The 12,635-nt window shown below is 39.8% G+C and overlaps 1 protein-coding gene across 15 annotated transcripts in view; it reads left to right on the top strand.

Moving 5' to 3' along the window:
- SYNE1 (spectrin repeat containing nuclear envelope protein 1) overlaps positions 1 to 12,635 on the top strand; it is a 316,896-nt gene that overhangs the window by 204,800 nt on the left and 99,461 nt on the right. For 10 of the 15 annotated variants that reach the window (XM_055714587.1, XM_055714586.1, XM_055714589.1 and 7 more), the window contains 5 exons: positions 86 to 268; positions 1,477 to 1,620; positions 4,935 to 5,129; positions 6,180 to 6,320; positions 12,414 to 12,581. In XM_055714587.1, coding sequence (XP_055570562.1) covers positions 86 to 268; positions 1,477 to 1,620; positions 4,935 to 5,129; positions 6,180 to 6,320; positions 12,414 to 12,581 — 831 coding nt within the window. Of the gene's footprint in view, positions 1 to 85; positions 273 to 1,476; positions 1,621 to 4,934; positions 5,130 to 6,179; positions 6,321 to 12,413; positions 12,582 to 12,635 lie in introns of all 15 variants that reach the window. The other 5 variants (XM_055714590.1, XM_055714579.1, XM_055714577.1 and 2 more) reach the window with 3 other exon arrangements.

Raw genomic sequence — 12,635 nt, 5'->3', positions numbered from 1 at the left:
ATCATTATTTTTCTTTCACTGCATGAAATGCTCTGGGAGTTCTGCAAAACTGGCTTACTGTGGCACTGACTAACTTTGTTTCTAGCATCTTTTGTCTGAAATGGAGTCACTGAAGCCAAAAGTTCACGCAGTCCAAGTATGTCAGAGTGCCCTGAGGATTCCCGAAGAGGTGGTCACTGGCCTGCCAATGTGCCACAGTGCCCTCCGGCTTCAGGAGGAGGCCAGCCGCCTGCAGCACACTGCCATTCAGCAGTGTAACATCATGCAGGCAAGTATAACTCCAGCCCATAAATTACTCAGAGTAACTTGAACAGTGCCATACAACTTGTGATGAAAACAGAGAATTTCATACCGCTGTGCATTCCTCTTTTCCATGTTGTCCCATTAGGGAGTTCCCCACTAAACCTGCATGGTTTTGGAGGTTTTAACATTCACGATCATGTTAATTGATTATTTACTCATCAGACTCATCTTGGTTCCCTTCTCTTGCTAAGTTTTTTTTAATGCTGTTAGGGTTAACTAAACAAATAGCTAATATATAATTGTATGCAGATTAATTTTATAATATATATAATCAGTTAACGACACTAGTATATTGTTACATCAACTGTGTATAATGATTGCATAAAAACTACTGAGTTAATGAAATAGCTTTCTAGGATAAAAATAATGATATTTTTCTCTTTATTTAAAATGTGTATTTTCTTTGTCATTTTGGAGTCCATCATCTTTAAAATTTGCATTTTCAAATTTTGCTAAATACAAGAAACCGAGGTTTAGTTTGATTGTTTGAATTCATAATTAAACATGTACAAGGTATTTCCAAAAAAGAACAGAATAAGCTTTTCTTTCCTGCTATTTAGCGATACAAAAATGCATAGTGAGCTCGGGTGCAACCACAGAGCTTCAAGTTACATAAAATAAATGTCACACTGAAAAGTTTTAAAAACAACTTAGACAAACTGCAGGTGAATTTATAATAGAACTGATGTTACACTGGTAGGATAATGGTCTGAATCAATCTTCATAGTTATCTCCCAGTTTTATTTTCTGTAAAATCTGATTTTTTCCTATAGTGTTTCCACTTCATAAATGGAGACTTGAAGTGTAAAAGCAGATGAAAATGCTTTATAGTAAACCCACGAGACTAGGCAATGCTATCTTTTGGTGGGTATGTTTTGTGCAGACACTTGTGGAAGAAGTAGTTCTAGCTCCTTCTATTGGGTGTCTAAAACATCATGTTATGTGAACTGTTTTTTGGAGATAGTTAAATAAATGAAACCATTGAATTCATTGCAGTTCACAATATTTCTGAATGGACTTTCTCCTGACTGTATTCGAGCTTTGTTTATCCAGATGCAAGTGCCAGTTAGATGTATGTTTGCTCCACTTTAGAAGGGGGATCAGTCATCCTTGGACTAAGTAATTATTTATTTTCATGTACACACTCAAGTTATTTTTTTTTCCCCTCTCTAGGAAGCAGTGGTTCAGTATGAGCAATATGAGCAAGAAATGAAACATTTACAGCAAATGATAGAGAGTGCCCATCGTGAGATCCAAGGCAAGCCAATAGCAACCAGCAACATACAGGAGCTCCAGGTCCAGATTTCACACCATGAGGTAGGAGAGCCAAAATGAACATGGGCTCAATGGCAGTTCATTGACACCCAAAAATTTTCTTCATAAGCAATGGTCATAAATTAGCTGAGTAGCTTTTGAGACTTACTCAACTAGCCTTGAGCAGATAAGACTTAATACGAGATAGGAAAATCATGCTATTAGTATAGTGTGGAGTATTAATTTGTTTATTCAGTTAGATACATCTTAATCTCCAGGCAACATTATGACAAACAAAAGCACTGCACAGTTAAGGGACTTAACATAGGTACTTGACTGAGAAATGTCCCAGAAGTCAATGTTAGGTGATCACTTCTAGTTCAGTGATACTTACATATATATAAAAAACTATATATGTATCTATGTATATATATCCTAAAGCACTTACTCATTTCCATCCTAGTAACATTTTGTGAAAGAACACCAAGGAACTTGAATCATAGGAAAACCACCGTAGATTTGGAGGAAAACTCTGTGACATTTGCTTCAAAGGCTTCTTTTAAAGTAATTGTTGGGAAGAGTTTTGTCCTATGTAGTTACAGGTCCTGCCCTCAAACTCATTGACCATTAGCCCTTGAATGAGTTGGAATAGCCTCATGGGAGCTCCTGCCCTTTCCCTTTCCCATGTCTTCTTTTTATTTCTTGGGATAGAAAATGCACCACTGATCTCTCTGTGTCACTTGGCACCAGATGGCACCATTTCTTTACCTTTGAATTACAGCATTTATGCTATTATGTAATGTAACATAATGTTATATGTGTTGCTCATTTTCTAGCCTGTTACAAAAGTTAGTATCAATGCAGAGCAGTTTGCTTAAACACTTCTGGGTTTTTTAGTACTGAATTAATAATGCTACTATTTTCTATTCAAATGTTCTGGAACAGCAAATGCAGGAGAGTGACTTCAGCCGTTACAGGGTAATATTGCTGCAGGAAGGAATGATGCTGCAGGGAGAAATGAATTAAAAATGGGGTAGCATCTGCATTTGAACAAGTTCAGTAGCTAGGAGGCTTCTCAACGTCTGCAGGAAGACAGCAGCTTTACTCTTGCAATGTTAGAATCAAGCAGAGTGGACAGGTTTCATACTTGCAAGCTTTCCGCATTTAGGGGTAAGGAGTTTTGAAAGACTGAGAGATGCATATTTTTGTCTCATATTTTGTCGTCTAAATACCCGTGGAAAATACAGCATAAAAGGGATATATTGAACCCTATATTATTGTGCTGTTTCAAAAAGCAAGTCTGTAAAGATGTTTGAGTGTTATTAATTTAAGAAAACATCAATTACCAGGTTCCCTGTTGAAGCCTGCCCAAACAAGAACTTAAAGGGACATTTGTAGTAGCTATATTTAGAACTAAAATAAGAGGAAGAACGTAGAAGAAAAGGATACCCTGATTTGTAGGAAGCTTGTGTTACGGTGCATATGTGTGTTTACTGAATTGTGTTTTTTTAGTCTTTCAGTTAAGAACGTGGGCAAGTATCTCTATACTTGTGAATTATTTTAATGGATAATACAGTACCTCATAGGATATTGCTTTTATAAGTCACTTTATTTTTTTCACAATCATATTTTTGCCTCCTTTTCTTTTTCTTTGTTTTCAGTTGAGAAAGGTATGTTAGGTACTCAGTGCATTGGACAATAATGTCACAAATGTTATTGTATCTTGGTAACATTGATGGAGTTAAATCAGTATATTGAATGACAATAATTTCCTACTGGACCTCAGAGATGTCATTCATTGAGCATTAGTGAATGAGTGGTACTTGCCAAACAGAGCAGATAACTATTCCAGCTGCTAGACATTGAAGTTATGGCTTCATTTGATTGCGGTTTGGTTTTCAATTGATCTAGTTGATGTTTTATACTCAAGACTTTGTTTAAGGCTTCGAGCTCCAAGAGAACTCCTTTTGTTGCTGGTATGACAGTGACCAGGTACCGCTGAAACCCAGGCAGTAAAATGTCATCCTCAGTCTTTGTGCTGCTTCCATTTCTAACTTTGTGTTTCTTTCTGACTTTACTGCACTGTGATTTTAAGGAAATGGTTTCCTGAAAATGTTACACAACCAAAAAAAATGTTTTCATGTTACCAGCCTGAAGCAGTAATCTTAATTACTTTTTAAAATATATTGTAATTATTTATTATTATAGCTACTCAGTCTTGCAACTTCTGTTGCTGTTTTTCCTTGAAAATTTGTAATTGTTGAAGAAATAAAAGCAGATATAAAAACAAAGCAGAAACATATTCAAATGCATAATCACTGATTTAGCAGGCAAGCTTATACAAATGCTGTTTTAACTTTCTAGATCAAAATTCTATCATGTTATGGAGCCTCTAGGGAGACAGGAACAATAACTTTGGCAGAAATGTGAAAATCTTCCACCATTTTTTTATTTTAAGTGTATTAATTTAAAGCTTTGAAACTGGACAGTGAACTGGGCAGCAGTACAGGGTAGGAGAGAAGTCAGTTTCTAAGGCTATTGTTTTCCATCTTTCTTCTCTGATTAAACTTAAACTTATGATGGTGTTTGGCCATGCAGATAGACCGTTTCATGGCCATAGAAAACCAATACTTTAAAAAAAACCTGTGCTTTAGGTCAGATTCCCCAGCTTTTTTTAAGAAAGTTTAGTACGGAGTGCAGCTCAGCTTTAACTCTGAAGACTGACACAAAACCAAAATAAGATTAAAATACAGCTTATCCAAACATTGCAAAAAACAATCCAGCCTGCATTTAATCTTATTATGTGACTGTTCCTATCACATTTGATCTTGTTAGACCCTGTGAGTTATTGTTTGAACAATTCATTCTTTCTGGCGAGCGCTGAATGGGCTTTTTTTTTTACAGCTGCGGTTACCGCATGACCTCATTTCCATGGCACGCTCCGTGCAGAGGAGCTTCGTTTTCCTCAGAGAAATGGAAATAGGACAGGGAAGAAAAATAGGACAGGAAGAGGGAGAGACGTCGCCCTTTGCAGCAGCCTGGAGCCCACAGACTGTGTCAGGCTCGGGCTGGGTGCAGGCGCGCCTTGTCCCGCCCTCCCCTCCGCAATGCACAGCGCTCTCCGCAGGCAGCGCTTTCCGGCGCGGCCCCAGCGCGCCGCGCGCTCTCCGCAGGCAGCGCTCTGCGGTGCGGCCCGGCGCAGCCCGCCCCTTCCCTCCGCGGGCGGCAGGCTGGTGCGGTGCCCGGGGGCAGCGCTGGGATGGGCCCGGCTGGGCCCGCCGGGGAGAGCGCGCCTTTGCCACGAAAGCTGAAATGCTGCGGCGCCTGTGGCCTTTATGGGCAGGCTCTGCATTAGGGGAAAAAATATGTTTCCTCAGGAGCTGGCTCAGAAGATCAGAGGATACCAGGAGCAAATTGCTTCCTTGAATTCGAAGTGCAAGATGCTGACAATGAAAGCAAAACATGCCACCATGCTGCTGACAGTGACAGAAGTGGAGGGGCTTTCAGAGGGAATGGAGGAGCTGGATTCAGACCTGCTTCCAGCACACCCCACTCACCCCTCGGTGGTTATGGTAAGGAATGCATTACTCTCCATACAGCTTATCCGAGCTGCTTGCTGCTGCAGCGTTGCCATGCTCCTGTGTAGCAAATTGCTGCAGCTCACAGCTATATTTTGCTTTTGAAATGGCTGAAGTGTGGCAAATCAAACAAGTTGCAGCTTCCCCTTACTGTATTTTGCTTTATATGGGTTTTCAAGATTGTTGATAAAGGATGAAGTAATTTAACAGACGAACAGCGGAAGTTGTCTGTAACAGGATGCAAATAAAGTGCTTTTTTGTGGCTGTCAGCATGCACGAGCAAACACTAAGAAACTACTGAATTGCAGTAATAAGATAAAACCAGAATAAATATTATCTTGCAGTGTGTAGGGTTTACACACCATGTTTTTAAATCTCTTAAGATGTTGATGTGATAATTGACATTATGCTGCTATATTCTCAGATGGGAGTGTTGGAAATGAAAGCTGGCAAAGTACTGCCATAGGCCTCACATTTGGATTACTCTGCTTTTGTTTGTTTCTGTCTGGGTCTCATTACAAACATACTGCTGGTGCTGTTGGGATCTGAGTCAAAATAGAGTGCAGATTTCAGGATTTATCACTGTATAACAGCATTGGGGAAGCAAGAAAAGTATGTTGCTACTGTATTCTGTGTATTCTATATTTCAAGTCTATTCCATGCTGTTCTATCCAGGCCTGGATACTGAGGCCAATGCAGCGTTATTTTGTGGCTCTCCATAGTACTTACATATGAAACAATGATTATATTAAAAGACGTTTAGGCAAACTCTATTTGTTATTATTAAGTTCCTTGCTATACATTTGCTTTTAAATTCATCAGGGTACACGGGAGTGTGTTCATACTGAAGTATGACAAGTAAATGAGACTATTGATTCAATCAGATTTTTAAACTGGTAAATGTAAAAGCATGAAAAGGACTAAATAATGTCATGGTAGTTCTGGCCATGTTTGTGTTTCTTGTTTTGATATCAGTATAAGTCAAACCTAAGCTGAGGTAACTGATTTTCTTCCTGTGCTCTGGGGTTGCTTTTCCTGTGGCAGATGACTGCTGGTCGCTGTCACACGCTGCTCTCCCCTGTCACTGAGGAGTCTGGGGAGGAGGGAACCAACAGTGAGATTTCTTCTCCACCTGCCTGTCGCTCTCCCTCACCTGTGGCTAATACAGATGCTTCTGTTAACCAGGTACCTCCCTCTTGGCATTCGTTCTACTTTTATCTCAGACATGCATGATTCCATTCCACAAATGGTTTATTTAATCCTCTGGAAAAATATTTACATATAGCTCCAAGGAACTGAGGCTTAACTTCTAACCTAACTGAACCTTCGGGTTGTAGTTCAAAATGGATACAGACACTGACTTCTGATTCAAAAATGTATAAATCTGGTTTTACAGCTATTCACTGTTCTTAAAAATAAATTTTAAGTGACAATTACAAAGCTCTTCCATGTGACTACTATTTTCCATTTATAACTTAATTTTCTCAGTAGTACTCAATGGAATTTTGCATCCTGAGAAAATATGCAGTTTTGTGCCCCCCTTAATAAAACATTGCATTATGTCCATATACGTCTGTCTTACTGTACATTGTAGTGTTGAAGTCACTATCTGATACTTTCTACTTAATACCATTTCAAGTATTAACTTTCATGTATTTTTTTCCCCATGTGGTGTTCATTCCATACTTTCCATGACAGTCCATTTTAAGTGCTAGTGAGGTAGATCAGTGAAATCACTGAAGTTAGATTTTTAAATCAAAACTGAGGGCTCTTGCACTTTTAATGGGAGGAAGTGTGCATCAGCATTCATTAAAAAAGCAAGCAGTGAACCAGCATGCTGAGCATCATGCATGTGAAAGCACACATAAAAGCTTTAGAAGTTAAGTTTTAGAAGTTTAGAAATGAGCCTTAGGAGTAGTCACCACCTCACTGAGCTCATCATGTTGTGGGTTTTGTGGTTGTTTTCTTGGTTTTGCATTTGTGACTGCTTCCAAAATCGACCACTGCAGACTTCAAGGGTAGAGTGTGTTGCGTTGCATTGCTGAGTAAAATTAGGAAAGTCTGAACAAGATGTCTGTTGATTCCTTCCACTGATTTCAAGGATGCATATGTTGCTATAGAAGTTGCTAAGTATAAGTGATTTATATTCATGAGCTGATGTGAGAAAGAATACTAAGGTGAGATAGTAAGAATGGTGAAAAAATCTTCAACAGCTCTATAAAAATTTTATATAATGCATTATAAGGATTTTTCTGGTGTTCCATCATTTCAGATAATCAGAACTTTCCCAGTAAAATTTACTTATAGTTGAAAAGCAGCTATACATTTCAGCACAAAAATCTCATGACAGTGTTAATCGGTGAAAAAGGATGAAGAGCAGCTTGCTTCCTAATAAACAAGACCAATGTCAGTTCATTACATTTCTCTGAAAATGTAAAACCAAGCTAACAACTCCAGTAACTAATAATAAGGAAACCCCAGTGAAGGTGCTGTTGTACCATGAACTGACACTAAAATGCAGGTTTTAGAACCTGTGATTTACTAGGACAAAATTGAACAAAAAAATGATGTCTTTCATGTAGCAGAAGATCTTAAATTTGATCTTTAAAATATCATAAAATTGATGGTGTTATAATAATCTAAAAAAATTACAGATGAAGGTTTCTTCAGTGTGGTTAATGTTGAAACAAACTGCATGTACTAAACAGTAGGCGGAAGAACATTCCAAAATGCAGTGGTTTACTTACAAAATACTTAGGTTCATACTCAGATGAGACTAAAACTAAAGAAGCTATGAAACTACCAGTGCTGATCACGATGAGTGCCCAGGGAGACTTCAGGAAAGAAGGTTGGTTAAAAAAATATATGCTAGAGATTAGTGAATTAGAAGCTTAAATGTAAGTTGAAAATATTTTGTATTCAATGAGACTCAGCAAAACTGATTTCGAAATATTTTGGTTTAAAAAGTAGCCAGTGTTCAGAGAAATAAATTCTCACAGGAAAATCGTCTGCAAAGTACCAGAAAAACATGTGAACAGGAACTCCAGGAAAAAAACTAAAAGCTCTTAGGAAGTAAGGGTTGAGGAGGGAAAGGTTGGGTGTTAAGACTGTTTTTAAATTAATCCCTAATAATCTTTATACAGTCTTTCATCAGGGTTTCATAGTATCTCTTAATAGTGAAATGCAGTTAGTCTGAATTCAGACATCTGTGCACTATTTTTACATCACTAACAGGTAATGATAATATAAAACCAGTGCCAACGACATATTAGTGAAAATACTGGCTCTACGTATTGAAATAGATTAAAATAACTATAAATACAAGAACATGAGAGTTCTAGCACTAGTGTAAATTAACAGTTGCCCAGGTTGTTTGTTTTATACTGGAACTCCTCTAAAAATAATGTGATGGTGGGAAATATAAAAATGTTAATTTTAAGAAGACTGAGGAATTTCATAGTATATAATATTTTGGCAATAGATAATAGTCCTTCAGTTTATTCTGATATATATTTCATATATATATGATATATATAAAATAACAGTTTATTCTGATATATAGCAAAATCAGACACTTCATCTGTGCTGTAGTACTGAAGAAGAATCCTTTGGGGCTAAAACTTCTCAAGATACAGTTGATTAAAATTTGGCACATTTTTTAAAACTTGTTTTCCAGATACACAGTGCAGAGCAGTTGAACTGGAAAACCTGAAGTGTTGACACAAAGCCTTGAAGGCCACAGCTAATTGTGTAATTCAAGTCTTCAGCACTGGGTCGCTGTCAATGTCTTTCTATCTTCTTCTTCTACACAGCCTACTTAATCATTCTTTTTCCTTCCCTTATGAAAACCCATCTAGGGTGCAACAGTCCTTGTTAAATATCTTCTGGAATCTAAACGCACCCTTTGCCCTTACATCCTATTGAGTGCTGTTCATTGGCTAATTTTCATAAAAACGTGCATTAGATGTTAGGGCCTTTATAGGGGCAACAAAATCTGTTACTTCTAAGAACATCTGGATTCACACCACCATCATGTGAAAGCTCTGCCAAAAAACCCTGCAATGTTCTATGCTCCAGAAAGTAGCTGAAAAGATGGGGAAGGATTGCTTTTCCCTCTCTGTAATAGCAAGTCCTTTATTCTGGAAACCGTGATTAAGAAGTCTCAAAAGCACAGCTTTTTTGTTGGCCTTGAGAGAGGACTAGCTAAGGGATGGAGAGTAGCTGCAGACAAAATGAGAAGTTGCCTGCACTGGTGCAATTTTTCACTGCAACTTGGAAAGATGGCTTGTGATCAGAGAAAAAATCCTGAAATTGCAGTACTGAGTGCTGTTCTAGGCTGTTACTTATTCCCTGTTGGCTCTTTGACATTATGAGCACTTTCATCATTAAATTTTTCAAGTTTCCCAATTATTGCCTTTGAAAGAATTACCTTCTTTGACACTTTTGGTCAGTGTGATGGGAGTAACCTGGCTTCAATGCTTTTCCAGAGCTTGTTTGGTTTTGTTCACATATGATATTAGATAACGTATTGAAATAGCATTGGGAAATAAAGATTCTGCTCCAAATCAGGATCCTAATTATACTCTGAGCTCTGCTACTTCAGAAGTAGTCTGGTTTAGTACCTAAACAGAATTGCAGAATGGTTGAGGTTGAAAGGGATGTCTGGAGGTCATCTGGTTCCAACCCCCTTCCTCAAGTTGGGCCACATACAACAGGTTTTCCAGGACTATATGCAGGTGACTTTTGAGTATGTCCAGGGATGAAGACTGCAAAAATTTCCTGGGCAGCTTGTCCCAGTGCTCAGTCATTCCCTCACAGTAAAAAAATCTTTCCTGATATTCAGAGGGAACCTCCTGTGTTTCAGTTGTGCATGTTACCTCATGTTCTGTCACGGGGCACCACAAAAAGATCCTGGCTGTACCTTCTTTGCACCTTTCCTTCAGGTATAGAATAGAATCACAGAATCCTTTAGTTTGGAAAGGACCTTTAAGATCAAGTCCAACCATTAACCTAGCACTGCCAAGTCCACCACTAAACCATGTCCCTAAGTGACACATCTGCAGGTCTTTTAAATGCCTCCAGGGATAGTGACTCAACCACCTCCCTGGGCAGCCTGTTCCAATGCTTGACAACATTCTTGGTGAGACATTTTTCCTAATACCCACTTTTAAACCTCCCCTGGCACAACTTGAGGCCGTTTCCTCTTGTCCCATCACTTGTTACTCAGGAGAAGAGACCAACACCCACCTCACTACAGCCTCCTGTCAAGCGGCCATAGAGAGTGACAAGGTCCCCCCTGAGCCTCCTTTTCTCCAGGCTAAACACCCCCAGTTCCCTCAGCTGCTCCCCATCAGACTTGTGCTCCAGACCCTTCCCCAGCTCCGTTGCCCGTCTCTGGACACGCTCCAGCACCTCAGTGTCTGCCTTGCAGTGAGGGGCCCCAACCTGAACACAGGGTTCCAGGTGCGGCCTCACCGGTGCCGGGTACAGGGCGGCGATCACTGCCCTCGTCCTGCTGGCCACACGGCTTCTGACACCAGCCAGGACACTGTTGGCCCCCTTGGCCACCTGGGCACGCTGCTGGCTCATGCTCATGGCTGTCACCCAGCACCCCCAGGCCCTTTCCCACCAGGCCCTTTCCAGCCGCTCTGCCCCAGCCTGTAGCGCTGTGTGGGGCTGGTGTGACCCAGGTGCAGGAGCCAGCACTGAGCCTTGTTGGACGTCATAGAATTGCCCTCAGCCCATCGGTCCAGCCTGTTCAGGTCCCCCTGCAGAGCCTTCCTGCCCTCAAGCAGATCAACACTCCCACACAACTTAGTGTCATCTGCAGACTTCTTGAGGGTGCACTCCATCCCCTTGTCCAGATCATGGATAAAGATACTGAACAGAACTGACCCCAGTACTGAGCCCTGGGGAACATTATTTGTGACCGGTTGCCAACATGATTTAACTCCATTCACCACCACTCTTTGGGAATTTGTATCTATACACATTTAACGTTTGCAGTACAGCAAATGGTCTGCAGTCTGGTTGGTAGACACAGCTCTGTAAGCTGCCAACCAAAAGGCACTTAGTTTTCGCTCAGTCACGTGGCTCAACATGCTGAATTTTCCTCCCGATCATACAGGGTCAGGAAAGAAGAAATTTGAAATGATTGGAGGAGGATTTTCTAAGTACACTTTTCAGTAGTTTATAAGCAACTTTTCATGCAAATATTGTGATAACTCATAGAGGTCCCTGAAAGGAGGGCTTGGGCCAACCTAACAGAAATCACTGGAAAATCTCTTACTAATTTCACGGGCAGCAAAACTGTGTCTTAAAAATTCCATCACGAGCATTTACAAATTCAAAATTATTGAGGAAACTGGACAACAGCTGCTGTGTTGCTTGGTCTGGAGCATAGTTCACCAAGTGGGGCTACGAAGTCAGAAGAAGGAAGACTGCAGAATTTTTCACCATCCAAATAGGTGTAGTGGTAACAGTCACACATGGTTTCAGTTTTCAATAATCCTTGTCATTAAATCTGCTTTCTTGACTTAAATGTAGATACTGTGCATGTTTCCTTACTTTTACATTTTCTATAGACCTTTTTCATTGTCCACCTGCAATAGTTGAAGGAATTCCCGTACACTAAGTATAGAAATTTTGCTGAGAAACAGTTCTGTCCTGCATTTTCAACAGTAATTTGAACATTTGCCAATTTTCCTTAGCATGTTTGGTCTCTTCTCCCACTGTCTTTTCTAAGTTCAGAGTACCCGTTTGTTTGAAGGCTTACTATAAGCTAGTGCCTCATATTCTTTCTTACATCATTGACTAGTCCTTCAGCATATTCTTTTTTGGTTCTTCTGTTGCCTTCTCTGTGCTAGTGTTTGTTAGAGTGATATTCTTTGTCATCTACAGTACCATAACCCACTGTCTGTTGTGGTGGGTTTCCCCCATGTGTAGTTGTGATGATGCTACAACAACACTCCCACTTGGACCACTCCCCTCATGCTTTTCCATGTCTGTCTAGAGTTGCCTCCTGTACCTCTGAGCTAATATGAACATGAAAAATTTGCATCCACAATCTTCATTATAGTGAAGCTCCAAACCATACTCGGTATACTACTATTAAATACTTATTTATTGTGTTACTCAGAGTTTTCCTGGTGATTTTTCGCTTTGTGGGTTTTATTTTCATGGATATATGCAGTAGGGCAGTATGTGGGGTGTGAGGTGGCGGGTGTTTACACAGTGTAATTTGTTTAGAAAGTGCAATAATGTGCTTCATGCTTTTAGGACATTGCTTATTACCAAGCCTTATCTGCTGAACAGTTGCAGACAGAAGCTGCTAAAATTCAACCCAGCACTTCAGCCTCCCAGGAGTTTTATGAACCAGGCTTAGAATCAGCTGCTAGTGCCAAATTAGATGATTTGCAGCGTTCTTGGGAAACTCTGAAAAATGTGGTAAGTCTTCATCTGGAGGGTTCAAAATAATCAGCTAGATTGTAAGGAATAAGA

Source organism: Falco cherrug, chromosome 6, assembly GCF_023634085.1.
Source record: "Falco cherrug isolate bFalChe1 chromosome 6, bFalChe1.pri, whole genome shotgun sequence".
Taxonomy (NCBI): domain Eukaryota; kingdom Metazoa; phylum Chordata; class Aves; order Falconiformes; family Falconidae; genus Falco; species Falco cherrug.
Note: the sequence above shows the minus strand (reverse complement) of the source record. Positions and strands in the feature narration are given on the sequence as shown.